General features: G+C 51.4%; 1 protein-coding gene and 1 long non-coding RNA gene across 6 annotated transcripts; one reads left to right on the plus strand and one right to left on the minus strand.

Annotated features, from left to right (window-relative positions):
• Nucleotides 1-7: 7 nt before the first annotated feature.
• On the plus strand, nucleotides 8-23,223 carry HOXB3 (homeobox B3). Its single transcript, XM_055407643.2, has 4 exons — nucleotides 8-53; nucleotides 17,342-17,429; nucleotides 20,312-20,906; nucleotides 21,758-23,223. Exons 3-4 carry the CDS (start codon nucleotides 20,459-20,461, stop codon nucleotides 22,594-22,596), a joined length of 1,287 nt encoding a protein of 428 aa, XP_055263618.2. The 5' UTR covers nucleotides 8-53; nucleotides 17,342-17,429; nucleotides 20,312-20,458; the 3' UTR covers nucleotides 22,597-23,223.
• LOC129544298 (uncharacterized) lies at nucleotides 21,862-27,979 on the minus strand. Of its 5 annotated transcripts, none has more exons than XR_008683426.2 (6): nucleotides 26,278-27,979; nucleotides 24,797-24,959; nucleotides 24,522-24,593; nucleotides 23,001-23,057; nucleotides 22,540-22,590; nucleotides 21,862-22,001 (listed from the first exon to the last, which is right to left on the minus strand). It is a non-coding gene; the product is annotated as an uncharacterized LOC129544298 (long non-coding RNA). The 5 variants fall into 5 exon arrangements; XR_008683428.2 differs by having other exon boundaries at nucleotides 24,510-24,593; XR_008683423.2 differs by lacking the exon at nucleotides 24,797-24,959.
• Nucleotides 27,980-27,981: the final 2 nt, after the last annotated feature.

Below are 27,981 nucleotides of genomic sequence, written 5' to 3' on the forward strand. Positions count from 1 at the left end.
GTTCGTCATGAATGGGATCCGTGGAGTTCAGGCGAGAGGCGAGAGGCGCAAAGGTAACAAAGCCCCCGCCTGGGTTGGCTTTTTTTTTTTTTTTTAATCGTTTTACGAGATCTTTTTACAAGGGAAAGAAGAAATACTCTCTCGCCTCCTTCTTTCTCTTTTTCAACTATCTTCACAGGGTTTTTATGGTGGATGCTTGGTCTGGTTTTGATGCCTTTTATGATGACAGATGCTTGGGTCAGGGACTGACACCTAGAGAGTGTTTGAACTGACTGGGACTGAGGTGTTAGGACCCCAGAAAACCCGCAGAAAAGATAGGGAGGCAGTTCAAAAGTGCTTTCTGGTTTTAGAAAATGCAGCAGGGCCTGGGGAGTCCCAGCATATGTGTGTGTGTACTGAGTTGAGGTGCACATGTGGCCTGTGGGTTCCATAACTCTGCTTGTCTACCCTGGGGGCTGGTATCCCACAGGTCTGTTTACCGGGGAGTTGTTGTCACTGCTACCTCCTGGAAAAATGGAAGGCAGAGTTTGGATGAAATGCCCCAACCTTGGAGTGGGTATAGGTGGATGTCTTCAGTTTTTCTTTTTGCGTCTAGCTTGGGATTCTAGACAAATATTTGCCACTCTCTGGAGCAGGAAACTGTTCTGCTTGCAGGCAAGGTTCGTTGACGCCAGAATCTTCCTCTTCGACTCTGCCCCCTCCCTTTTTCCTGAAGGCTCAGAGTTTAGTTTGCTTTCCTTTTGCTCTCTTGGTTTGGGGGCTCTGTTCCCTGCTCAGAGGCCCTGCTTCTGAGGGTGAAGAAGCCAGTAGGCTCTGCCTCAGACCAGAATGTGCTGGCCTTTCTTCCTTGGGACTCACTGAGGGTTTGGAAGTAGGAGGCTGACAGGAGAGAGAGTTCATGGAGAGGCCACGTTTTCTAGGCGATTAGCTCAGTATTAGAACCACAAAATGACCTCGGAAGCCCCTTGACCTCTCTGAGACTGGACATTGTGTTGGCTCTTGCCTCCTGCCCAGAAGGGAAAGTCACACCTCTGCAGTGAGGGATCCATGGGCTGTTGCATGTCCCATCTCCACCCCTTACTAGACTCCAACCCCCCCTTTTTTTTCTATCTTGAAGTTTCTGGATTATTTTTCTATTACTGTCCATTGGAGAGAAAATGCACACACACAAAAATAGCTCAGCTGGGGGAGGGAAGTAGGGTGCTGGTTTCTCTTTCTGTGCAGAGCACTTTTCCTCAGGCAGATTCACCACCCCCCCATCCATGTCCAGTTCACCCCTCCTCCTTTCCTGTCCCTGTGGAGGGGACTGAGGGAAGAAAGACAAAGGGAGACAGATATGAGAGGTCCAGGGGCTTCAGAGGGCTAGGGGAACATGCCCCTGGGTCCTAAGGAGAGAGAGGGCCCCCGTTGTGGCTACTGCCTCTTAAGGTCTGTTCTCTAAATCCACAGCTTCTTGACCCATTTTCTGAAGTTCCTTTGTTTGGGAAGCTATTTCTACAATCACTGACACCCCCTTCCCCATTCTCCAATCCCACCCCAGCTACTCACAGTGCCCACAGAGTATCTCCCTACCAAAGGAGCTGGAGAGATGGGAGAAGGGTCAGTGTAGGCTGTCTGATCATTTATTTCCAGGGACAGCTGTGCCACGTTAACCAAAGTTTCCAACAACTTTTAAGAGCCGCATGGAGGATTTGCTAAGATGTGAACTCAACAGAGAGCCTTTCCAAATCTGAATTCTACTCTCTGTGTCTTAAAAAATCTATACCAGCAGCCATCCTCTTAGGAGGGGATAGAGACAAAGAGAGAGACAGACAGACTCCAGCTGGGAAGAGGAAATGTTCCCTTGAATTAAGGCTAGGAGAAATAGAACCTTGCTGGGATATATGTGGGATGTTGGTTTGCATTTTGTAAATTGTCTCCTGTGTCTTGGGGACTGTCTCAGACAAGCAATAACTGGCCTAGCGTTGGTTGGTATCCTCTCCTTTGTCCCTGGGTGGCTTAACAAGTGCAGGGGCTGGTGGCCTTGGTAAGAAAAGGGAGCCAGCAGAAAGGCAAGCTGGACTGCTCCTGAAATGAAAATATTTGGGACTCAGGGGAGATGTGCACCCATAACTCCTCAGAGCAGATAACCAGTTGTGAGCCCTCTATAGGCTCAGGTGACAAAGATCTAGTCACCTGGGTCTTTACAACATACTCTCTGCCATGTGAGGATTACAGGTCCACCAAAGGAAAAGGGAAGGCTGGGGATCCTTCAAACGGGAACTGAGGGACTTTCCCCCCACCCTCACTGCAAGACCCCCAACCTCTGTAGAGTTGAGCGCTGCCGGCAGGCTCCCCAGCCCCTTGGGCTCACCTTCTACAATTCTAGCGGCCACCTCTATCCTCCGAACCTTTGGACCTCTCTTCATCCAGTTCGTCGGCCCTCCCCACGCTCTTTTTTCTTTGCACCCGCCAGGGCAGAGTGGGGTTGCCCGACCAGCCTGTGCTGGCCGCCGCTAGGGCCACCTCAGCGCCCGTGGTGGGTCTCCCATGGAAGCTGCGGCCCCGGGAGGGGGGTCTGGTTGGAAAGCGGAGTTGGGAAGTTTCCCAGCGTGAGTTGAGCGCTGACGGATTTGTGATCGGCCATAAAACCGGCGCGTTCAGATTCGTAAATCAATCTCGCCTTTCTCACAGTATAAACGTTCGCTTTATCGGCAGCAAGAAAGCTCTCTGCTCGCGCCCCGGCGCTTGTTTATTTGAACATGGACATTCCCAGGATCCGAAAAGAGTGTGGGCATTTGAACAGAACCTGCCTCCGTGTTACCGGCTTTTCTTTAGCTCGTCCTTAAAATGAATTTACCAGTTTTGAGATTGGTGTCTTCCCATGCTCCCACATATTCTCTCCTCTCGTCTCTGCTACCCCCGCCCCCACCTTTTATTTTTCTTTTAGACTTTAGTGGCCTGCTTTTCTTGGGGGGAGGGCAGTATTAATGGATTTCTCTGGCCAGGACCTTGCAGGGAGTTGCCCTCGCTGGAGCCGGGCGCGCGGCTGAATTCAATACCAGTCTGGGTTTTGTATCTGCACAATCAAAGCCGATCACCCCCCTACAGAGCCCGGGCCCGCCGGCGCCCCACCGGAGCGTTGAGAGCGGTGTTCTTAGGGGACCAGGCCGGCCCAGTGCTCAGCCGGGGGCCCGCGCCGCCGCTCCCGCTGGACCCAGACACCACCTGGGTTGGCGGTTTCTTTAGGGGTGGTGAGGGCACCTAGGTCCTCAACCTTCTCCCCCTCGAGTCGCTTTTGGTTGATACCCCTCCAGACAAACCGCTGGCGGCTCCTCGGCCCCCTGCCCCCGCCCCAAACCACATCTGTTCTTCCCTGTCCGCCGGCCCCTGCGGCTGCCCCAGAGCTGCTGAAGATAAGGCTGGAAGTGTGGGCTGGGCGAGGGGGCTCCTTCAGGAATGTCTTCTCTGCTTCCCTTTGCAACCCCATTCCACACCGTGGCCAAAGATTCCGATTCGATTCTGGGACTCTGGTCATATCTGGTCTGCTCCTTCTGGCGCCAAGCTGTATGTGAAGGTTTGGAGGGATGTTTTGCTTTGTTTATATCTGAGATGAAGAAGTCTGTGTATGTTTCTCTCTCTAGGCAGAGAGGATGGATTTCTTCTATCAGCACTGGTGTTTAACCCATCAATATGAAACCCCTCATCTTTTTCCTATTGATCTGTCGCCATTGTCTGCTGATTGGGGTACTAACACCTGGAAAATAGGAACTGGGCTGTCAGGCCAACTTCAAAGCCTCTTTCTTCCCTCTCTTCCCCTCCAGTTCAAACCTCTAGCTATCTTCACTGGTGTGTTGGGGGTGGGGAGGGACTGAGGCAGGGTGTGACATAAGTACCCAGAGATTGAGCGCCCACTTCTTTTGTGTAGGAATCTTCTTAGTCCAGGTCTTTGTCTCTAGAGCATATTCTCAGTAGAATTTGGTTCCCTATAACAGTAATAACACAAGGAAAAAAAGTCCCCCTTGTGGTTACTCTCAACTCTGGAAGCTCCCAAGTCATCTCTTCACCCTGTCCCTTTTCTGCCCTTTCAAAAGGTATCACAAAATATTTTTTAAAAAGAGAATTAAAGCCAGAAACCCTCTTCTTTATACACATATAATCTGGATCTATGAAATGTTTCTTTTGAAGCTGGTCCCTTTAGAAATTTTGTTGGTCATTTAAGGAAGAAGGAGAGTATGCCCCACTAGAATACCCTAGGAGTGAGGGTAAAGTAGGGTTGGGGAGAATGTTACTGTTAAAAGATGTAGAGAGAGGAACTGGCTGTTGAGAAATCCAGGGGCTTGGAGAAGGACTCTGTGCCCATCCCATCCCACCCCCCCTAGACGCCCCTGCAGACTATTTCTGCACCTTCACAAACTAAGCAGAAGCAGGAGGAGAAGGGAGAGAGGAGAGGTGGGCTGTGGGTAAGTGTGTGTCTGGGGGGGATGCTGGTTAGGAAGTGTAGAAACAGCAGATGCAGATATGAATGTGGGAAAGAGAACTGGCTACTATTCCATTGGTGGGTTGGGGGGAACCTATTTCGCAGGAAAATTTCTCCTCCTGAAGGGGAAGGTCATAGTGGTCCTTTGAGCCTGAAATCGAAAGACCCCCTTCCCCCTCCTGGTCACGTGATTCATTAAATAATTAATGCCGAGGTTGCAGAATAGATATGTATTCGTCAGGAAAATCACAGGCTCGGTCTCCCTGTTTCTGACGTGCAATTCAACTGTCCTTTGAAAAACAAGCCTGTACCCCGAGAAAAAAAAAGAGAGGGGGAGAGAGAGGGAGAGAGAGAGAAAAAGAGAGGGAGGCAGCAATAAAACAGCCCCGCAGCCGGAGCCACACCGCGGGCTGGGGTATTGTAAGTAGAAGGGATTTCTCACTACCTACCGCGTCTTATATGTCCATGTAAATTTATTGTTTGTTATTAATGTTATTGTCGTAAAATGTGACAAATAGCCATCTTCATTTCCTGCCATTTCTCTTCACATGGCGCTCTGTGTGTTTGTACCCATTGAGGCATTGCATAGAGATTTTAGGAATATTCCTCTTCTCTATCTCTCTCTCTCTCTCCCTCTCCTCCAACCTTTTTCTTGATTTATAGCAATATGGGTGTCAGCTTCTCGGCCGGCATGCCAGCCATTGTGTGTGTGTGTGTGTGTGTGTGTGCGTGCGTGCGCATCTGCGTGTGTTTGTGAGCGAGTTGTGTTGTTTATGGCCATGTCTTCGATAAATCATTTCTCACAGAAAATGATGTGGAAGCTGGGCTATTTCTGCAGCCGGGGAAGAGTCACTCTCGGAGGCACTTCCTCTCTCTCTGCTCTGCTCCCAGGAGTTGGTTATTTCAGACGATTTACAGTAATATATCAGCAGTTAATATGAAAGCTCTATAGCTGGAGGTCTTAAATTACAGCATCTGTGATTATCAATTAAGGCGAGATTTGTATAAATTTGGTAAACTAGAAATGCCTCATTGGCATATAAACCCAGTCAAAGACCACGACCTAATATAAAAATTATATTTGTGAGCCTGATAACAGCCAACATTCCTGCAGCAGCAGACAGAGCTTCATTTTTCAGCGGTTCCCCTCCAGGAGTTTGGCTGCTCCGATGCTGCTGGGGGTAAAGAGCCCAACTCTGAAGGCAGAAGGAGTCTGGGGGAAAGAGAGGTGGAGGCAGGAGAAGAAATTACTGAAGTTGAAGGCAAAGATGTTTGCAATCCATGGGGACCAAAAAGAAGTCCTCTGCAACTGGAGGAGGCTGGAGGGATTCGGTTATAGTGTTCAAGCTTAACCTATAGGTCTGACCTGTATGACAGAGTGTTGAGGGTGGGATAGGAGCTACCCAAGCTGGGGGAGACAATGGAGGCAGAGGCTGAAGGGCAGGGAGGGAAGCTGAAAGCTTTGGCTCCCCACCCTTCTGTCTAACAAAACAAGGAAGTGAATTCACACCCTAGTAGCCTTCCTTCGACCTCCTGAAACAAAGAAAGTTTCCTTAGCGGTGAGGGACTGTGTGTTGAGGGCTAAAGGAGGGAAAAGTTCTCTAAGTTTTTCTAGAAGAGAAATGTTTCCAGGTGGTCTCAGAAAGTTGGAGAGCATTTCAGGACACAGGGTGTGTTCCTCTCCCTAAGTCCCCATCCAAAGAGGGAGCAAATGGGGTACAGATTGGGAGAGGGACAGGTCGCAGTACCTCCCCACTGGGGATGGGTCTGCCGGTTGAGAGCAAAGCCAGAGGTGGCTTTTGGGGATGTTATGCACTGCCCCCTCGCCCCCCGCCTCCAAAGTTGTTATGGATGAGAGGCAGAGGGACAGAGCCTTGGCCAAATTCCGTTGGGGCTGCTAGCGTCTCCTTCCCTGGCTGGAGCCCGACCAACTGACTTTATAGCCACTATTATCTGTGATACTTAACTCTGCCTGCTAGTGTAAACCTTTGAGCAGGAAAACTAGAGTGATGCCGCGCCCAGGTGTTAATTATTCATGGCATCAGCTGTGCTTTGGAGTGACTGCTTAGGCCCCAGTCCACCTAGGAGCTCACTCCCACGCTCTGCTCCAAGTGGGCACTGAGCCCTGTCCTTTTTAACAGACAGCTTTTGGGGTGGGTGGTCGGTGAGGCCTCCCAGTTTGGAAGTCTGGGTTGAAAAGGGTTTAGTGAGAAAGAGAAGGAGAAGGCCAAGACCCTAGGCTGGGATGGGTGGGGGCGTTACCTGGCCTCGCTAAAAGGAGCTAAAGAGCTGGGGGAGAGACTGGATTCAAGGGCAGCTTTGACAGGGTTGGAGATCATGGGGAGGTGGGAAGGACTGGAGGAGCAGCAGAGAGGCCTAGGGATAGGGGCTTCAGACCCTTCAGGCCCCCCATCCTTGGTGTTGGAGAATCCCCCCACCCCTCAGTGTGGGAAGCAACTATTTCCTTCTCCCTCATCTGGGAAGTGATGGGGGCGGGGGTAAATGTGGAGAGGGCAAGTTCAACCTCAATCCAGTGCTTCAGGATTGAGGCTGAAGTCTTAGAATCCCTGAGCCGGGGGAAGGGAACAGTTGGGTGTTGGTAGCTTCTGAGCTCAGCCTGTTTTGGAGGGTGGAGAATCGCAGAAGAAGGCTGAAGGGTTTGCTCCTTTGGACAGGCCAGAGCCTCCGAGGAGAGCCAACCTCACAGGCCCTTGCCCCTGTTCTTCCAACTCCCCTTTCTGCTGTCGCCCCCTGTCACAGTGGAGGCCTGATATCCGCCACCCCCCCCTGCTTTTCTTCTCCATTCTTTCTGCCCCCTTCAGGTCTTTGTCTCTTCTGGCCCTGGGGATACCCCCTCCTCTTCTCTTCCCTGGAGACAAAAGCAGGGAGAGCATCCCTCTCTACCATTATCTTTTAGTCAGTCTCTGGCCCCTTGCTAAATCTCCCTGTGCGAGGCCTGATGCCCTCCGTCCAGGCATACAGGCCTACACTCCCGATCAGCAGGTTTGTTGTCTTTTAATCATTTGGTTCATGTAGCCATGAAGTGCCCTGCTTCTTACAGTTCTGCATGCAGACCCACCCACACACACACCATTGGCTTTTGTGCTGTTCAGGAGATGGGGCAGAATGTATTTGGTAGAAGGGGCTTTAGGAAAGCTGATGACTCTTATCTTCTTCCCAGATTCTGCTGGAGTCCACTTTTGTGTATATAATTATAGTGTTTATCCCTGTGCCTTTAAGAAGTTGGGCTGCCAGTCCTTTGATGAGCAGAGGAGTTAGAAAGATGAGGAGAGAAAGTTAGAAGGAAAAAAGAGAGGGTCCCAGAGAGAGAAGCAGCAGTTTCCCTTTCTGAGGAGGGAGGTCAAGGCAGAGCCCAAGGAGAGGATGACAGGGAGAATGGAGACAAAGGCCACTCAGAGGGGCAGGGAGGCTGTCCTGGCAGAAGGCACCCCCCCGAACTTGGATAGGTACATACACAAGAGTTAAGTGAGAAGGGAAGTGGAAAGGAAACCACTCACTTTGGCCCCCTTCTCTGTAGAAGATGTCTCCATGGCAGAAGGATGAGTCCCCCCCGACCCCCAAGAGGACAGGGTCCTGAGACCAAGGGCTCCACATTGCCCAGAGGGGCAGCCTAATAAGCGAGTCCAGAAGTGATTTCTGGAGACACTCCGAAGTTGAAGTCCTTAGCAAAGCCCAATTCAAATTCACTAAAGACAAAGAGAGAAGCAGAGTGTGAGAAGACAAAAAGACTGAGAAAGGGACAGAGATCACAGAGATGGTTAGAAAAGGCAGAGAGAGAGAGAAAGAGAGGGAGGGAGGCAGGGAGGGAGGGGTGGGGAGAGGAGAAAAACAAATAGAGATAGACATGCAGAGAAAGAGCCCATCCCCTTAGGGTGGGCGGCATTGAGGAAAGGACTGTAGGGTCTGGAAGCTCCTCCAGGCTCTGTGCTTTCTCACAGGCAGCTGCCCAAAGCCGAGGCCATCCCAGAAGCAGGGTCTCTAGAGTAGGCCCTGGGGGGTGCTAAATCAGGTGTGAAGCAGCTGGAGTAGGAACTGGTGTTGGGAATGGCCAAGATGTCTTGGGCACTCCAAACTCCTCTTCCACCACCATCTTCAGTAACTTAAAGATTGGAATCTTCCCAAAGAGAATCCCACCCTGGGGTGGGTTGCTGGTTGTGTCAGTCTCTCACACGGGGACCCTGGGAATCCTTCTTTGGCCTCTTTCCCCCTCCTGCGTTTGGTCTCTTCTTTCGGCAGGGAGGAGTTGATCTTCCAGCAGCCTGAGAACTTTCCCTTTCACCTCCAATCCACATCTTCTCCCTTGAAGCCCTAGCCAGAACACATGGATGCTACCCTCTCTAATCTCCTTCTTTCTCCATCTTTCTGGAAAGAAAAGGAAAAAGGGAAAGTTTCCACCAGCCTAAGCAGCTTTAGACAACTCCAGGGAAAATGGAAAACGCAAACCTTGCTCGCCTCTCCAGTCCCTCCCCTGGCCGCCGCTGGGCTCCCCCGTCGCGCCCCCCATGCTCCCGTCCCGTCCTGCTCAGAATGCTCTCCCTTCCCCTCCCTCCTCCGCCGGGCCGGACATATGGAACCCATTTCGCCGGTGACATTGAAGAGCCGCTGCGCGCCCGCCTTCCGCCATGGCTCCCCCGACTCCCCGCGCCCCGGCAGTCGCCGCTCCTCTCGCCCGGCCGCTCGGCCCGCTCACGCCTCGAAGCCTCGACCCCGCTCCGCGCCGGGCCCGCCCGCCTCCCGCAGCCCCACGCGGCCCGCCGCGCGCCGCCTCGAGGGCCGAACAAAGCGGCGGCCGCGGCAGGCGGGCTGGGGGAGTGCTTCCGGGCCTCTCCCCGCGTCGGCCGGTGGGGCCGGGATGCTGCCGGCCGCTCAGCCCCCGCTGGCGCCCCGGGACCCGGGCCCGGTCAGCCGCCTGCTGCTGCCCGCGCCCTAGCAGAACCGCACAGGTAGGTGCGGGCTCCGGGCCGGGCTCGGGGTGCCCGAGATCCCCGCGCCCCGGTCTGGGAGGACAGTCGGATCGGTGCGAGACAGAGAATGGGGACGAGTTGAAGAGGCAGTGAGGGTCGGCAGAGGGTGCAGGTCGGTGTGCAGGAATGCGGGGTGTGGACAGGACCCGGCTAGGGCCTGGGGAGCCCTGGGGCTCAGGAAGGGCGGTGGAAGCTGCGGAGGGTTTTCCAGGAGCTCCGGGTTGTGCGGCAAATGTGAGGGGCAGCTGCTGGGGTTGGGGAAGCTGGGTCCTGCTCCCAAAGTCCAGCTGCCACCATGGTCAGAGCCTACTAGCACCTCGCAGGTTATTTGAAGCTGAAACTACAAGGGGCTGCGCTAAGGACGGGTGTTAAACTGAGAAGGTAGGAGACGGGGTGATTTATGGCTTCAGAGAAGCTGTGTTTACTCCCTGCCTCCTCTGGAAACCAAAAACCAAACAGAGCAGAGGCAGGAGAAGCCTCTCTCTTTGGAGTGGAAGGCGATGCCAGGTTGATTCACTGGGATTTATTTTTCCAGATGTGGGGAAATGGTGGGAGCTGTCTCTTTTCAGGGGCAGGATGTGAGATGTAAGGAGAGAGTGCAAGCACACACACTTAGGTGTGTTTTGTGTGAGTGCACATGTGTATTCAGTCGGGTCAGGGTTTGTCGGGTACAGCATCCTTTACAAGTGAGCACACCGGCAGCTGCATGGGGACCTGGTGTTCTCAGGTCTGGGTACCCAGGACCTGGTTGCTCTGGACATTCTCTGTTGCCTCATTCCCTCGCCATGGGGGAGTGCTCCTGCAGTCTGCTTTCTTTCCTCCCACAGCCACACGCAGCAGTGCCCACTTGGCCTGGTCCCTGGCCTCTCTGTGTCATCTGCCCACGCCGCCTGATCTTCACTTTGAACCTTTAACTTTGCCATGCGAGACTAAGGAATTAGTGAGCACAGCTGGGTTGGGAAGGGGGGTGGGAGAAAAAGGCCTGAAGTGGTAGGGGCTGTTGATGGTTTAAGGCTGGTGTGGGTTCCACTAGTACTGCTCAAATTCCCCCAAAATCTGTTTGGGAGGGGGCGGGTGAGCACAAAGGGGAACAGGGGAAAGGAGCCATGCGGGATGCTGGGGGTGGGAGAAAAATATTTTGACCCCCAGATAGTTATTCCCGCAGGCCAGCCAACCGGTGGCTCTTGCATTTCTGTCCAGACACTGGGCTTTGCCTGGAAATTGTTTTGCATTAAATTTTCTCAGCCGCAGAATTATCTTTCCTCGCCTCCAGCTAAACTTGCATTTTTCCACCAGACACTTGGGCCCCGCACCAATGAAATCTGAGAGGAAGCGGCTGGGCCCTAAGTGGCTGTAATTTAATTGATTTTATCATAAATCATCAACTTGATGAAGAACCCGAGGTTTCAGTGAAGTAAATTGATATTAATGGGAGTTTCTTGAAATGCAAACTCCTGCATTGTTGGGGCATTTTGAGCTGGGAGGTGGATTACATGTGTCCCAAGAGCAGAGAGCCTGTACCTGGAGCCCAGCACAGCTTTAAGGGGTCGGGAAAGCTAGCTGCGAGGGGCAGCTGCAGGCAGACCGGTTTCTGTAGGGGAGAAGGCAGAGAATGGAACATTGTTGGGGAGGGAACAGAGTCTGACTCCATGAACCCTGGCTGGCAGTCCTGGGAATGCTGGTCTCCCAGTGGGGGGAGGCAGTTGGGGAAGCTGGTAGGTGTGTGGGCAGAGTTGGGGGTCGGGTGAGAAGGCCGGGCTGGTACAATGGGTGCATTGACTCCTGGTTAAAAATTGCCAGGTTGAAACCTTCCTCCTTTAATTACACAAATTAATTATTTACTGCTCAGGTTGCTATGTCTGAAAATAGTACTTTTGATTTGGTGATGAAGGTGGAGAATAACCCACCCCCGACCAAGAAGGGCAGTAAAAACCAGTGTACTAGCCTCTGAGGGGACAGGAGTGGGGTTGGCACTCAGTTGCGGGGGTGTAAGCATTTAAATTCCAAGAGGAAATAGTCTAATTTTGGATGAGATGGTGCCCATTATTATCTGAGATCAGTTTGTGACTGCTTATTGTCACTCACTTTTACATCAGTACACTGAGAATCACAAACTGTCAGCTCAAAAGGAAAGATCATTTAGCCCAAGCCTCCCCTCCACACATGTGACCTGGCTTTAGGAATGGGGAAAACTGAGGCCCAGTGAAGTCTCTGCTTCAGATTACACAGTCAATCTGGACCACCTGGAATCCAAGCCTCCTGACTCCCAAACCTATCCTTTATGTATGACTTCAGGCAAGCCACTTCCTGACTCTGGACCTCAGTTTCTCTATCTTTGGCAATGGCAGCATTGGACAGGATACTCCCTCAGTTCTTCCCAATTCTGACCTTGTGTTGCTCCTGGGGTTCTGTGGGCATCTGAGTATAGAAGTCACTATGTGCATGCATATTTGCAGTATACATGAAGTTTGTGTATGTCCAGGGGAGTACATGGTTATTCAGACTGACTCGAGGAAATCCACTGAAATCTGGACTATTCCTCCTCCTGAAGGTGTCCTTATTCTCAGCAGAGGAGAAGCCCAAGCCTCCAGCACTGGAGATAGAAGGCAGTGGGAGGGGCTAGCTGGCTGGGTTGGGCTGGGATTGGCATTTGGAGGGGAGCTAGTGAAGGAGGGACTCAGCCTCAAAGAGCAAAGCACTTTCTCTGCCAGGATTCGGAGCTGAGGCTGGAGTTGTTGGGAATACAGCTTTTGAAGTCCCTCCAGCGCCAGCCCAGGGATCGAATTATGGTTTCAGAATTTAGATCTGAGACAGCAGACCACCATCACCACTCCCAGCCTCACTTTGCCCCCCTGAGCCTTTGGACGCAGGGGACCATGGCATTACACCAGGTCTCCTCCCAGGGAGGCCAGGACAGAAGTCCTGCAAAGTAGATGACCCCTGTCTTCTTGCTCTTATTTTCCATTTCTTCTCCCAACTGAGGGAAAAAAAGATAAAATTCAGAAGAAGTGGGGGCTTCTCAGAAGTGGCCTGGATGTGAGAAGGGAGATTTCTTATAGGATCAGGGATATGGGGAGGCTAGCAGAGGAGGGGCGGCTTCCAGACCTTAGGAAGTGTTATCAGGGATATGAATTCTGGTGGAAGAAGTGGGAAGAGAGGAGAAACAAATTCATTTTGGGGGGATTCTGGAAATCAGAGTTCCTGGCCAGATAATCCTGAGAGGAAATAGTCTGTTTTTGCCCGAGACTTCTTAAAGTCTCACCCCAAACCCTATTTGAGAGAAAGAAAAAAACGAAAGGACCAGCAGGCCGAGATTCTGGGCCTATCCCATTCTGACTTTGGAGTTTTATATTTGGAGGCAGTTCCGGGAGGCCTTCCACTGATTGGTCATTAATCCTGTGAGTTATTGTCTGCTAAACAGAGGTCAGTGGGAGAGAGGCATCTGATCTGTCAGGAGAGACCTGCGCAGTCAGTCCCTCGCAGCAACTCCCTGGGCCCTGTACCTCCCTTGCCAGCTTCTCTCTTCCTTCTCCAGCAATCCCCTCCACACACCCGCCAACCCACCCCTGACCCTAGGCCCCCAGCTGTCCAAGATTTACTCTTCTCCCTCTTGTCTTGCCCACCTTTTGTCTCGACACCCACAGGGGTGGCGTTTGCCAGGCCGGGACAGAGCTTCTAGGTGAGGTGGGGCCCCTGATACAGTGGAGCTCATACCCAACTGGGTGCCGCTCACCGACTTGGTCCACGGCATAGGGGCACTGATTCGGCCTCCTTGCTCACTGAGCAGACTTTGCAAACCCTTGTGGGAGCCTTGTTTTGTCTTCCTGTTTTTCTTGCCCCCACGCCTGGGGTTAGGGGAGAGTTCAGCTAGGAAATTACTTCAATTTACTTCAATCTCAGCCTTTTTCTTCTTTCGATTTTGGCTTCTACTGAGCCGGGTCTACACCGGCCTCCACCCAGGCGGGAAATCTTCCTTCCTCTGCCCCTTTGTTCCCACTGGCTCAGGCATCTTAGAAAGGTGGGAGTTCAGGATCCAAATACCAAGAGCGATTTGCAGTAGTATTTCCCATTTTACAACCCCCATTTTTGAAATTTTATTAATATTTAAAAGAGATGGAGATTCAGGTGTGTGTGTGTGTACTTTTCACGACTCTCCGAGGCCACAGAGTTGGACAGTGAAGCTGGAAGGGTGTGGGACCCGGAACCCAGACAGGGCCAGAAAGAGATTGCTAAATGCCTCACCACCCCAAGCCCCACTCCCAGGTCCTGGCTTCTCAGGGAGCCTGGTGGGCAAGTCAAATTTAGAGCTGGCTGAGCTGGGGGGCTAGGCTGGGGCGGGGGTTGGGGAAAATCCCTTGGTCATCCCACGGCTGGTACCAGAAATTGATTTTAAAGGAACCAACCAGTTTATCCTTATTGAGAGGAGAATTTTCGTTTGCTCTTTGGTGGTTTTCTGGGCGCAGAGGGAAATAGACATCTCCAATGGCCTCCAAGGATGTCCCCCCTGCGCCCCGTGATTGCTCAAGGGGATTTTAAGGGCCCGGTGTCCTGGTACTGGGTATGGATTAGGAGTGGGGGAGTGAGTGGTCTAGCTCTGGGGAAACAGGAAAGAATGTCTATGAATGGGGGCATTTTCTCTGATTTTTGCCTTTTATTATTAATTTCTAAGGTTTCTGTGTCTTAATTTTTCTCGTAAATTTTTTAAAAAATTTCTTTCTCTCTCTCTCTCACACACACCCCCCCACACACATACACACGGTAAGTTGCCCAAGTTTCCCCGCTTGAATCCAGGAAGAGATTGTTCCCCCTTCTCTCTCTAGTCTCCCCCTAAATTATGACTTCACTATCAGGGATGATAAATCCCTCTCTCCTCCTTTTCCAGATCTCAAAGTCTTCCCTCCAACCCCGCTGGTGTTTCACACCCCAAGTTTCTTGCCCAGGCTCCTCACTGTCCCACTCTGTCCCCTGAAATTTGGAAGGTCTCTAGCCTGCAGACATACCTCAAACGAAAAGGGTGCCCTGGAGCTGCCGTTCTACCATCCTCCCAGCCCCCAAAAGGGGCTATCTCCCAACCAGAAATTATCGGAAAGGAATAATAAACTCCAGAAGGAAACCAAACTGGGATCTAATTGTGTCTCAAGCATTTGGAAGGGGCTTTGCTCTCAGAATTACTTAAGAAGTCCTTACTCTATTTATTGCAGCAGGTTCGCTTTCTTTCTCCCAGCCCTCCTTTTCGCTCCCACTCCACTGCATTCCACCTCCTTATGTAGCCAGAAGGGACCACAAGAATCCAGGCTCAGAGTGGGGAGGGGTCCACTGCTGTGTCGGAAAACTCCTCTGCCCTTGGCTTAGCTCCAGGCTGATCCTCTTGCAGGCCCGGCAACTGACTGGATGTCCCTGGGTTCTCTCTTTATTCATTGGGGTGAAGCCGTGCAGGTCCCACAAGTGACCAGATCCTCCTCCTCTTTTAATTTCACAATGACTCTCTCTCTCTCTACTGGCAGTAACAGCTAGAAGAGTTGGAGGGTCTGAGGTACATTCTTGACTTTTTAATGTGAGGGAGGAAAAGATCCAAAGGTGCTGGTCTCTTAAACCTCTCCAAGCCTCGATGAGTGAGTCGCTGACCCACCAAGCCTAGAGCTACATAAAGTCCAATCCAACAGGTCTCTAATCAGGGTCTGGAGATCTCAGTAGCTTTGACTGTTTTCTCTGAGGGTCCTGGCTTGAGCCCCAGCAGTGGTTCCAGCTTGGGTATTTTCTTTTCTTGATCCTAATAAACATAGAAAAATGGCTTCCACCTTCCATCTTCACCTCCCCACAACCCTCAGCCACCATCTCTCTAGGCAGGCATTAGGATCCTAGGGACCTCACAGTAAGAGACTCTTCAACCAGTTCCTTGCTGGAGGTTAGGAAGGCCAGAGTCCCCCTCTCCACTCCAATTCATCAGGGCCCCAGGAAACTGGCTGTTTCAGGACATGAAGTAACCCTGACTTAGTGAACCTGAAAGAAGTGTGGACTGGAGGAGGCCAGGGGCCACACCTTATGAGAGTAGACAGTAGGACCGTTTATCAGCCCAAAGCAAAGCCAGTGAGTGGGGAGCTATGGGGTGTGAGGGAAGCTTTGCCAGACACCACCACCCTCTCCTGGAAGGGAGACAATAGCTGGAAACCATCTCTCACCTTTGTTCTCCCAGTCCCTTCTCTCCTGGTCCATCCAGATGGGAAAAAGCAAAAGCCAAGGATTCTAACCAAGATGTCACAGGGTAGTAGCTGGCTCTGTCTACGCATAGTTAAGAGAACAAGTTTTCCAAGCTGCCTTCGTAGAAAAGAGAAACTGCTGGACTTCTACTTTATCCTCTAAGCCCGGAGTCAGCAGTTCTGCCAAGTTGCAAACACTCCTGCTTTTGGAAAAGTCCTGGTGCTTTTTTTGTCTTTTTCTTCCACTAGGAACGGCTCTTCCCCACCCCCGCCCCAAATCTGCAGACACCTACATTCTTGCCTCTTGTCTTCCTCCTACAGGCCTCCTAGCCTTTCCCTGCCCTTCTAAAACACACTCTAAGACAACTTGAGCTTTTGTAGTTTTCCTCACTTGTTTCAAGAGTCCTAAATCTTGCAGAGCTAGGAGAAGTAAACAGATTTGTTCTGAACAATAATAATAATAAAAATAACTATCCTCCATCTCTTTTGCCAGTGCATTTAAAATTAAGCCATTTTGCTGGTTCTTCGAATCTTCTTAGAAGTACAAATGTCCTTATCACCTCTTAGCCCCTTCTGCCTATCCGGAGGTGAGAATCTTAACAGAAAACTTCTTCGTGAAGTTCTTACAGCCTCTCTATTGCCAGCAGCGTCTGGAACTCAAGCTAAACACAAGGTCTTCCTTTTGTCACCCTCTCCTCAACCCCCCTCCCCTACAAGATGGTCTGGATTTTTGAAATAATCACTCACCGCTTGTTGTCTGTTCTCAAAAATGGGAGGGGACTTTTGAAAAGAAAGGTCTGGTTCCCCCCACCCCAGGTTGGAAACGGCCAGGAGATTTGCCGGGAGAGAGGAGGAATAGAGGATGTTGGGGAGAGAAGAAACAGAGACTGCTGAGACTCAGCCACCAGTCCCGCAAGAGTGAAACTACTTTAAAAAAAAAGTCCTAGTGTTCCCACTGCAAATGAATGCAGAGGGGCACCCAGGAACCATCCCCCCACCCCCGCAAGGCCAGGGCCTCCCAAGCTATTTCTCCGCTTAGAAGGGTTTACTAGTGGTGGTGGTGGTGGGGAGCTGTGAACTCCACCAGCTTTACCTTGTCTTTGCGCTCCTCTTCCTCCCCCACCAAAATCTGAATTTAAAAATTTACCTGTCCTTAAAAAACAAAAACAAAACTTAAAAGCTCTACCTTCTTTATCACTCTTTTTTTCTTTAAAAAACTGTGGTGGGGGGGCGTTCAAAATGCCCCCCTCCCGCATTACCACCATCACCTTCCTTCCTTATCAGGCATCTAAGCTTGCTAAAGGGGGAGAGGTGGGGGGTGTGTGTGAGCTTGTGTGTGTGTGTGAGTGTGTGTGTCTGTGTGGTTTTTTTCCCTGTGCAAAAGCAGAGGCCATTGTTACGGAGAGTAGGGCGTACCAGTCTTATAGGGCAACTGCACTGTGGCGGCTTGGCCGTGCCGGAGCCTGGAGCTGGATTCTCGGCGAGCTGAGCCGCCCGAGCACCTTTCGGTCTTCTATTTTTTTCCCCGCTCCCCTACCCCCTCCCTCCTGCGCACCCCCGCTCCTAAGCCGAGTGAATTGAAGCGGACGCCGAGCGGCTCCTCCGGCCGGTCTGCCCCTCGGGCTCCCCAGCCGGGGTGGCTATTGGGGAGGGGGGCGACGCCGCGTTAAACAGTGGTCTTTTTTTCCTTTGCCTTCAAGGAGGGGAGATTTCTCGCCTGCCGCTCGCGCTGGGGCTCGATGTGAATATATATTATGTCTGCCTGTTCTCCCCTCGTCGGTGGCTAAGGTAAGCTGGACTGAAATAGGCTATCAGTTTGTGAATGGCGGAGAGTATGTCTCAATGATTTATGGCCCATATGACTCCAATCTCGGTTCAAGAAGAGTTCACAAGCTTTAAGCTTCCTTCCACGCAGCGGCTCTCTCTCTCTCTCCCTCTCCCTCTCTCCCTCCCTCCCTCTCTCCCTCTCCCTCTTCCTGCTTCTCTCCTTTTCTCTTCTTTTTTCTTTCAGCAGCCAGATCTGGACTGAATTTTCGCCCGGCTGCTAAGAAGAGCCTAACCTTTTTTCTCTCTTCCTTTTTTGTTCTATTTCTCTTCTATGTTTTTCTTTTTTTTTTTTTAAGTCCTGGAAGGTGGCCTAGCCCCTCTCCCTGGTCTTCCCAGCTATTGTTACTCTCCCATGCTTTTGTGTGTGGGGGGGTTGCTTGGAAAGGTGGGTTTCTTGGGGTGGCTCAACGCCCTCCTCCAGCGAGACCCTGAGGGGAAGCTGGGAGCCACCGTCTCTCTCCTTCCCTTCCTCTCTCCCTCCCGAGAAGCCATATGGAGCCTGGATTTTTTCAACATGGAGGCAAGGGAAATAGACGTGTTTGGCTTGGTAGAACTGCACCCCACCCCCCTTTTCCTGGATCCCCAGGTCTCGGATCCCCTCAGCACCTCTCCCTCTTCTCACTCTCCCATCAGCCGGGCCTCTGTGTGCGCCCTCCGGCCTGCCGGACCTGGCAAAGTCCCGGTGTGGAGTTGCTAAGGCGCCTTTTAATTTAGTTACCTTCAGCGCCCAAACTTGCTGCCGCCCTAGGGCTGGTCCTCGGCCGGGTGTGCTTGGAACCTGCCGCTGCTAACCGTTTCTGCTTCCTGAACGCTTTCTCTTCGCATCCTTGGGCCAACATAGCTTGTCGCCAGGCACCATGGCAGCAGCAGCCGAGACAGCCCGGCGGCGACAGCCGCAGCTAGGGACTAACTCCATCCACAAACCTTCCCGGCCCTTTCTCGCCGCCGGTGGAGCCTCCATTCTTTCCTATCACCTCTCTAGCTTCTTGCTTCCCACACTCTCCTGGCCTCGTTTCTGCGATGGTTTGCAAGTTCATTGCAGGGGGAGCGACAGGAATTTCGGCCCCAGGCGTCTAGTCAAATTATTGTTTTATTATAACTATCATCATCATCATCATTACTGCTGTAACAATCATTTAGACTAAATAAAGCCAGGGCCCAGCCAGCCAACCCCCTCCAACGTTTTTATTTCATTCTCTTATCTATTAATAACAAACTCAACTGATGCCTGTTAATTAATTCCCCCTTCAACCAGGGCTGCTCCGAAGCTAATTTTGGTTAAATCATCAGAGGCTAATGGTAATAATAATAAAGGGATTGGGTCAGCCTGGTCAATTGAACTCCAGTTCTCCTCCCTGGAAGGACCTCCTGCTTTGCAGACCCCTGTGTGTTTCCCAGAAACAAATTCTTCCCAGAAACCAATCCGAACTCAAGAGTTACCCGGCTCCCTTTTGAGTATAAATCTGTGCCATTAAGAAGGGGATTTATGTGTGGGAGGGATTTCCTTCACCTGGACTCCCTTTTTATTTTCCTATTTTTAGTTTTCTTTGGAGTTGACTAGCTCGGCTGAATGAGATTTAACTAATTCAAACTCATCCGTCAGAAGAAAGGGTCAATCTAAAGATTCTATGAAAAGTGACGGTGAGGAGTCGAGAAGATAGATTTGGTGAGCTTGGGGGGATGCAGTCAGAAGTTTCAGAAGAAACACACAAAATCCTGTGACAGCTTGAACCTTTATTTTTCCAGCACACCTTAAAAAGCCTGCATTAAACTAACGATTTTATTTTTTGGCCTCAAAGAACTTCAGTAACAGGGGCACCCAGTTTCCAGCCCAGATAATATTGCTTAGATTGCTTTGTTTACTTTATTTTTTCTTAGGGAAAAAAATTTCTGTTTTAGAAAGCACTTTCCCATCTCTTTGTAGAAAAGTCCAGCAGTTACCCAGTTTCTTCTTTTCTTCTTTTGGAAAATTCAAAGGAAGCAGACTGTCAAGGAAAGGGTGGGTAAAAAAAAATTATGCCTGATGAAAAATAACAGAGAGTGGGGGAAGGCCTAGCCAAATGGTCACAGCACCGATCAGTCCCACCAAAGAAACAATCCTGTTCCATTTGGGGGCCCCATGGGGGCTGCTGGCTGTGGGATCCCAGACTTGGTTAGCAAACACTCAGGTGGTGGTACCTGCAGCAAAGGCCATGGAGGCGGCTCAGTTCCACTGGCTCTGGAGGTTAAAAATCTTCAGGAAGTTTTGGGTCAGGCTGCTGCTTCTTGAGGTGGGAGGGTAAGGAGAGGCTCCCTCACACCAGAAGGTTCCCTGCTCAACTTGCTTCTTTCTTCTGCCTCTTCCAGCGATCCTCAGCCTCAGTTTTTTTCCTCCAGGTTAGACTGCTTGGATGAAAGGAATCTAGATGGAGGCAAAGGCAAGAGGCCTCTCAGCTCAGAGGAGGGTGTTGATGCTTTTATTTTGGAGTCCCCTCCTTGAGCCACCCTATCCCAGAGTTGGTGGGGGGTAGGGAGAGGGAAGAGGAGAGGTCAGGGGCTAGTAGGCAGGCAGGAGAGAAGCCATGGCCCTTGCCATAGTAAGATTCTATACCCAGGCAGTTCCCAAAGGAGTGGAGTCCTTATTTTTTTAAGTGAAGATGAAAACTGGTGGGCTTCTTCTTTTAAAATTAAAGCACTGATATAAGAAAAATCCATTTCAGGCCAAGCAAGTGGCCTCAGCATCTGCTGTGAAGATGTTGGGTGGGGGAGAAGAAAACCCTATTGATGTCAGTTCCCTTTTCAATTCCTAAGATGGATTCGAGCCCCAGTCCTCTTCTCCCCGTGTCTCTTCTCTCACCCCGCAGGTCAACCGCTTCGAACAGATCCCGGGAGGAGGGAGGCAGAAAGGGGGGGGTCCAGCGTGCCACGTGACCCCCAGGGGTGCCAATGTCCGGTCGTGAGGGTATCAGGCCCTTGCAAGTTGCCACCCACCACCAGGGCTTCGCCCAGCGATGCAGAAAGCCACCTACTACGACAACACCGCCGCCGCACTCTTCGGAGGCTACCCCTCATACCCTGGCAGCAATGGCTTCGGCTACGACGGTCCCCCTCAGCCCCCCTTCCAGGCCGCCACGCACCTGGAAAGTGACTACCAGCGCTCAGCGTGCTCGCTGCAGTCCCTGGGCAACGCCGCCCCGCACGCCAAGAGCAAGGAACTCAACGGCAGCTGCATGAGGCCGGGCCTGGCCTCGGAGCCCCTGCCTGCCCCGCCCGGCTCGCCCCCGCCCAGCGCCGCACCTACCAGTACCACTAGCAACAGCAGTAACGGGGGCGGTCCCAGCAAAAGCGGCCCCCCCAAGTGCGGTGCCGGCTCCAACTCCACCCTCACCAAACAGATATTCCCCTGGATGAAAGAGTCGAGGCAAACGTCCAAGCTGAAAAACAGCTCCCCTGGCACAGGTACCGGCTCTCTGGCTTCGTCGTCGTCAGCTTTTGTCCCGGCCAGGAATGTCACTGTTATTCTAGCACCCATCCCCTAGGCGCCCAGGCGGCGGCGGCGGCGGCGGCGGCAGCTGCGGCGCATTTCCCGTACCCCCCACCACCTGGCGACCCCTGACCCCGCCAGCACCCTCTCCCTCCTGCCGCCCTCCACCTGAACTTCTGAGAGGTCCAGAAGGCCCGGTGCTCGGCCTCAGCCCTTTGCAAGGCCGCAGAGTCACGAGACGCTGCCAGTAGATGGAAAGTCGTCAACGATTGATTATTATTAAGTATTACTACTGTGGGTATTAATCACAATCGCTCGGGCGGCCCGCGGTCCTGGCCTCCAGGCATGGCAGCCTCTTCGCCCCCCATTTCCGTGCCCTGCCCAGAATGTCCAGACTTGCCCAGGGGCTCTCCTCAAGCACCTGTCTGGGCCACAATACGGGGCGGGGTGGAGGGTGGAGGAGTGTCTTCTACACCTGGAACTAGGGATAAGGGGTGGGGGGGAGAAAGCGTGTGCGAGAAAATCCAGCCCTAAATAAATGGCCATGCGGCTCTGTCTGCGTGACATGATCAAATTTTCATAAGCTGGGGCAGTGAGAGGAGAACAGGTCTCTTAATAAATGCCACTATTATAGAGTGTCCGCTAATGCGGCGGGTGGGGGAGGGGGGCGGTGGAGAGGAGGAGGCGGGGACGCGAAGGGGAGGGCGGCGGGGCCTCCGAGTCCAGGCCTGGATTTATTAAGAAACGATGCATTCAATTTCGGCGTGTTCAGTAATTATCTTTTATTTCATTTTCTCCCCTTCCCACCCCTCCCCCTCGGGTCCAGCGGAGGGCTGCGGCGGCGGCGGCGGAGGAGGAGGCGGAGGCGGCAGTGGCGGCAGCGGGGGCGGCGGCGGGGGAGGGGACAAGAGCCCCCCGGGGTCTGCGGCCTCCAAGCGGGCGCGGACGGCGTACACGAGCGCGCAGCTGGTGGAGCTGGAGAAGGAGTTTCACTTCAACCGCTACCTGTGCCGGCCGCGCCGCGTGGAAATGGCCAACTTGCTGAACCTCAGCGAGCGGCAGATCAAGATCTGGTTCCAGAACCGGCGCATGAAATACAAGAAGGACCAGAAGGCCAAGGGCCTGGCCTCGTCTTCGGGGGGTCCCTCCCCCGCCGGCAGCCCCTCGCAGCCCATGCAGTCCACGGCCGGCTTCATGAACGCCTTGCACTCCATGACCCCCAGCTATGAGAGCCCGTCCCCTCCCGCCTTCGGCAAAGCCCACCAGAATGCCTATGCGCTGCCCTCCAACTACCAGCCCCCCCTCAAAGGCTGCGGCGCCCCGCAGAAGTATCCCCAGACCCCGGCGCCCGATTACGAGCCTCACGTCCTCCAAACCAACGGGGGCGCCTACGGGACGCCTACCATGCAGGGCAGCCCCGTGTACGTGGGCGGGGGCGGCTACGCGGATCCGTTGCCGCCCCCTGCCGGCCCCTCCCTCTACGGCCTCAACCACCTTTCCCACCACCCCTCGGGGAACCTGGACTACAACGGGGCGCCCCCTATGGCCCCCAGCCAGCACCACGGACCCTGCGACTCCCACCCCACCTACACAGACCTCTCCTCTCACCATGCGCCTCCTCCTCAGGGTAGAATCCAAGAAGCGCCCAAGTTAACACACCTGTGATGGGAGAGGGAGGGCTGAGGGGCAGGTCCTGGGGTGGAGGAGACCCAGGAGGGCGGGGGCTGTGGAGTTGTGGGGTGCAGTCGGGGGTCTGAAAGAGGAGGCTGGGAGATGGCAGCCAGGCTTCCTGGGAAGAAAGGGCCTGGAGCTCCTTCCCCTCCCCCTGGCCTGAGAGGTTGCTTTTTAAGTCCTGCAGCTCTTGTTTAGTCTGCCTGCCAACCCATTGGAAAGGAATCTACAGCAGATTGGAGATGACCCCATCAACCCTAGGCCTCCAGCAATATCCAGTTGGAATTCCACCTTATGGAGTCGGGTAGAGGAAGAAGAGATAGGGAAACAGGCAAAGAAGCACACTTTTTAAAACAGACAAGATGGCTAGGCCATCACCAGCCAACCAACCAACTTACCTTCCTTCTATGTGGTTAATTCCCCCAAATCTTGATTTTTCTTTCCTGGCAATTCTCCTTTAAAAAAAAAATGTAAATACATTTCAAAACCAAGGGCACAAAGCATGTCCCCTTCCCACTTTCCTGAATCCTCAGATTTCTTCCCATGATAGGAGAAGGTTGATTGGGTACTCCCTCCATTTCTAGTCCCATATTTTTCTGCTCTAGGACATTAATATCTATACCCCACCCCTATCAATTACAGTCTTCAGAGGGCTCAGGGATGGTGAGAGATCCTGAAAGAGCTGTCTATATTATAAATATATATATATATATATTTTTTCTTTTATGGCAAAGCTGGGAGGTGAGGGCAGGCAAGTTGTCAGGACTAAAGGTTTGCCCATTCTGCTGTCTCCCATCTCAGCTGCAGGTCCATCCCCCTCTCTCCACAGAAAGCAGTCGGTGACACGAGGTTCTACACTTTTCTTTTCTTCTGTTGCTCTCTTGACTTAACGTGAAAACAGGGTATATTTTGACAAACTGTCCCAGGCGGGGGCTGCAGCTGGGCCTGTGTGCCTTGCTCAACCCTGGACAGGACACTTTTGTTGCACTTAGAGTTTACATTTTAATGGATATAAAAACAACTGTGAGAGATGCCTGGGCCTGCAGGAGTCCAGCATTGCTCAAAAAATGTGTGTTCTAGTGAACATTTTCATATATATTTATTGGTTATAGCTTGTTAAAATATTTTCTTTTTTTTGTATTATTTATCCCCCTACATTATGTATTTATATGAGGGAAAAAGGAAAAAAATTGTACTTTCTTTTTTTTTTTAGTATTTACTTGTTATAAAGGACATTGTGTTCCCTGTCATGTAAAAGCAGCTATTTTAGTTATTGTACTCTAGAAAAAAAGCTATAGATTTATGTTAAACTTGTACTTATGAGCAATTGTAATTAGTTCTAAAAGGCATGAACTCAGCTCCTAATTGTCACTGTATAGTCCTGAATTTGTAGAATTAGAGTTAATTCCCTCTTGGAACTTTCTTTGTTCTTCTGTAGTTACTTTTTTTCCTTACTTAAAAGGGTTGTCTGTCATATAATTCTTGAATAAACTTTCTGTTATCAATTTTATCTTGTCTTGGTGGTCCAATTTAGATAGCAGAGCAGCAGGCTGCTGACTGCCAGATTTCCCCAAGGGAAGAAGAATGGTGAAGACCCTATCCTGGCCTTTTTAAGATCCCCTGCTCAGGGCCCTAGCTCCCCCATCTGTGTCTCAGGTTTATTTGGTTTTTCTCACACAAGCTTGGAACATTCTTCCAACTTCTTTAGTTAAGATTTAAGTAACAAGTTTGGGGCAAAGGGAGACTAGGAGACTCTCTCTAGGTCTTTTCTGTTTGGCTTCTTCGCCTCTCACTTTTTCCTCATTGATTGACCTTTTGTCTTTTTGCTTATTTGGCGACAACCTCCTCCCTGTGCCCCCCCCCCCCGCCCCCAACCCATCAGCAACAACAGAAATCTGGCCCATTACTGCTTCTTCAACCTAAACTTCACAGTTCTCTTCCGGAGCTACAAAGAAGTCGTCACGTGACCCGAAGCCCAACCACCATTGGGTCTAAAATGAAAACAAAGGAAAATGATTAATCTTAAAAAAAAAAAAATTCTGAGGCCTAGACTTCTCAGGTCAAACCTTAAAACTAAAGTGAAATTAAATCACTAAATAAAACTCAGGGCGGAGGGAGAGGAGGCCTGTTTGATTGCCCCTGCCAGGGTAAGGGGAGAGGAGGAGGGTGGGAGAAGCTATGGATCCAAGCGTACATAAAATGGTCCCCAGGCTAATGTGCCGCTCTGTTTCCACGATCCTTGGGAAAACTTCATTTCTTAGTCGTGGTTCCATAAAAGTTTTATCACATTGGAGCGAGGATAGAGAGGGTCTGTCAAAGATGAAATGTCACCGCCGCGTCGCTGGAGCCGATAAGAGCTAGGAGACAGGGAAGCTGAAATATGGAGCTAATTCGTTGAAAGAGAAGCGATGGCTGCTTGCTGAAGAGTTGCATAATTCTAATTGTAAGCGATGCTCTCGCATTCCTTAATTAGGAGCATATATTTGGTGGTAGAGATGGTGGGGGGTGGGGGGGCGTGTCGGTGAGAATCGTTCCAGGCCCTCAGCCTTAAAGCCAGGGCTGATTTTCATTTTTATGTTGTATCCTGGCAGTCCAAGGTTAGTAATTATAGCCTTTATGCAACAATAAATAACAATAAAAAAGCAACCTGAATTCTACACCCTGCCCCCCACACCACCACCAAGTAGGATTTTAACTGGACTAGGCTCATCCAAGCAGCAAGCAATTTAGCATTGGGTCAGGCTATAATTTAAAGGCATAAGAGCGTGCAAAGTTTGATTGGGATCAAATAACGCTCAAGGGTTTTTCTTTCTCTCTCTCTTCCTCTTCCCTGAATAACATTTTCTAAATGATGTAACTAGATGAAGCGCCATGTTTGGCTCTGGATGTAGAGTGGACTGATTATTTATCTAGCAGGAGAGAGGCAGGCCAAGTCAGAAAGTTTAACTTGAGTTTGAAAAACAGAGCCTTGGCTTGAAACTGGAATTGCAAACAAGAAAAATAAGGGCCACCTTGACTTGGTGTCCCCCTCCCTTCTCTCTTAGAGATTTCAGCCCCGAGCTAAGCAGCCAAAGTAGAGGGGAAAATATCTGTACAGTAGGATCCACAGCACAACAGAGGGGAGAGGAAGCAGCGACTCTGGGAAGGAAGGTTCTCTTGGCCCCTTTTAACACCCAAGTTTTTCTGCTGTTCTCTAATCTGGCCGTAAAATCTGTCAGCAGGGTTAGAGAGAGCCGTATTTCCTGCAAGGACAGCCGGAGTTGTTGCGGAGAGAATCGCTCAACCCTGCAGCCAGCTGGAGAGGCTGTGAAAAAACTTCCAGGGCTTCTCAAGGGGGTGGCCGGAGGGAGACCCCTCTCAGGCCTCCCTGCACAACCTGCAGACAACTACTCTTCTGTGCCTACTCCCCACTTCCACCCCCATCCTCACCTCCAAGTGGCAAAAATTACTTTCTTTGGAGCCAAGCTGGACACAACCGTCTCTGGCTAGTTTGCCCAGTTTTTCAGAGCAGCTCCCTTGGATCTGAGCCCTCCAGAGCCTGCCGCCCCCTGTCCCTGCAGCCCCCACGTCCAGCTCCCCCTTTTTCCTCCTGGCTCTCCTCCACCCCCACCCTTCTCCTCAGATTTCTCTGTCCTTTTTAAACACTCACCCCCACCCGCACGGATGAATACTTACCACCACCCACGCGGCTGTTACACTGACAGAAAGTTTCTAGTTCCAGCTCCCGGCCGAGTTGCCATTTCTCTACTAACCAGCCTTCTCCTCCTTGCTCGGCAGCTGCGAGCAAGGAGGGGGAGGGGAGGCCGCAGCCGTGGGAGTTCTCCAGAAAAACTTTCCACCCAACCCAGCGCCTTTCCTCTGTCCCCATTTCCCATCTGTTTCCCTGCTCTCCCAGAATCACCTTTCTCTTTCGCTAACACCCCCCACCTCCAGGCCTTTTAAAGGGATGGGGAATTTCGGCTGTTCCCTCTGCTTTCCCAAAGAGCCAAATTCTTTGATGCCATCGGAGGGAGCTGTCAGGGGGCTAAGATTGATCGCCTCATCTTCTCTCGGTCCCTCTGACCCACTTATTTAAAAATCTTACCCCAGATCGACTTTTCATTTTCTGCTTTGAGATCTAGTTTCCCACCGACTGCTTCGGGCTGTGAGTCTTGTACCCATTCCCTCCAGTAAATTACAGCACTCCCTAAAGTTCACACTATCTTGAACTTCTGAAAAGAAATAAAAACAACAATTTCCCCAGGGGCTAGAAATGAGATATCATCTCTGATCATTATTTTTGAACCCCCTCTATGGAAATGGCAACCCACTCCAGTGTTCTTGCCTGGAGAATCCCAGGGATGGGGGAGCCTGGTGGGCTTCCGTCTATGGGGTCACACAGAGTCGGACACGACTGAAGTGACTTAGCAGCAGCAGCATGTTCAGAGAATTCTATCCTGTCCGGGATATTTATTTATACATACATACATACAGTGATAAAAATGGCAAGGGCATTCCTGTGGGGGGGAGTACCCCCTTCCAATACATTGACCTGAGGTTTGAGAGTTAAATCAAATTGGGTACTACCTTGGTTCTTGATTCTTGTTCCTGTTCCTGGATATAGATGCAGATATAGGCTTGAGAGGGTGAATATGCATCTTAGACCCTGTCTGCTGGGGTATCATAGAGGAGCCCGGTGCCTCCAGGTGGACAGACATAGGGGCAGAGGCAGTGCTGCAAATGAACAGAACCGAGACCTCACAGCTCCACAGGCCAGAGGCCCAAAAGGGCTCCTCACTATCTATCTCACTCCTCTGTGTCAGCCTAGGAGTGCTTGTCGATTTTCGAAGATTTATCTGTTGCTTTTGGGGGTGGGTTGGGGATAGTGACACTGATGATTGTAAATCTCTTCTCTTCCTTATTGCACTGTAATACAGACCTTTCCCAAAGGGAAAAACCTCTTTCTACTACCTCTTCCTCCCATATTGAGATCCTCACTCAGCTTTCTTTTTTTTGGGGGGGGTGGGGGCAGGGAATGCTGCTGGCCTTATAAAGAAAGCTTTACTGTATTAAAAATATTTTAAAAAGAGGAAGACTTCTCCCTTAGGTTCTCTTGTTTCCTGGGTTCCAGAACCTCCCCTCCTCTGAAGGGGATGAAGAAAAGGTTCCTTTAGCTTTTCTGGAGAAAGTGGGGCATGGGGAGCAGGCATGTAGGACTGGGGGGTTCATGGTGTCCAGGTCATGGTCCTCTAGAGTTTTTGAATCAATTAAAGCAAATAATGCTCTGTTTTCTACCAGGCCCAGACGAGTGATTGGCCAAGGCGGGTCCCGTGACCATGAATTCCCTGCAATTTCGCCGGAGTCCTGGGTTTAATAGAGAGAGTCCCCATACGCTTGTAT

Source organism: Moschus berezovskii, chromosome 20, assembly GCF_049115385.1.
Source record: "Moschus berezovskii isolate FMDL1 chromosome 20, NW_MosBer_1.0, whole genome shotgun sequence".
Lineage (NCBI taxonomy): Eukaryota > Metazoa > Chordata > Mammalia > Artiodactyla > Moschidae > Moschus > Moschus berezovskii.

Excerpts from the sequence above, each read along its gene's own strand:
- HOXB3 (XM_055407643.2), top strand. The coding sequence starts at position 20,459 with ATGCAGAAAGCCACCTACTACGACAACACCGCCGCCGCACTCTTCGGA. Across the intron at positions 20,907-21,757 it reads AAACAGCTCCCCTGGCACAG|CGGAGGGCTGCGGCGGCGGC; the intron begins GTACCGGCTCTC and ends CCTCGGGTCCAG.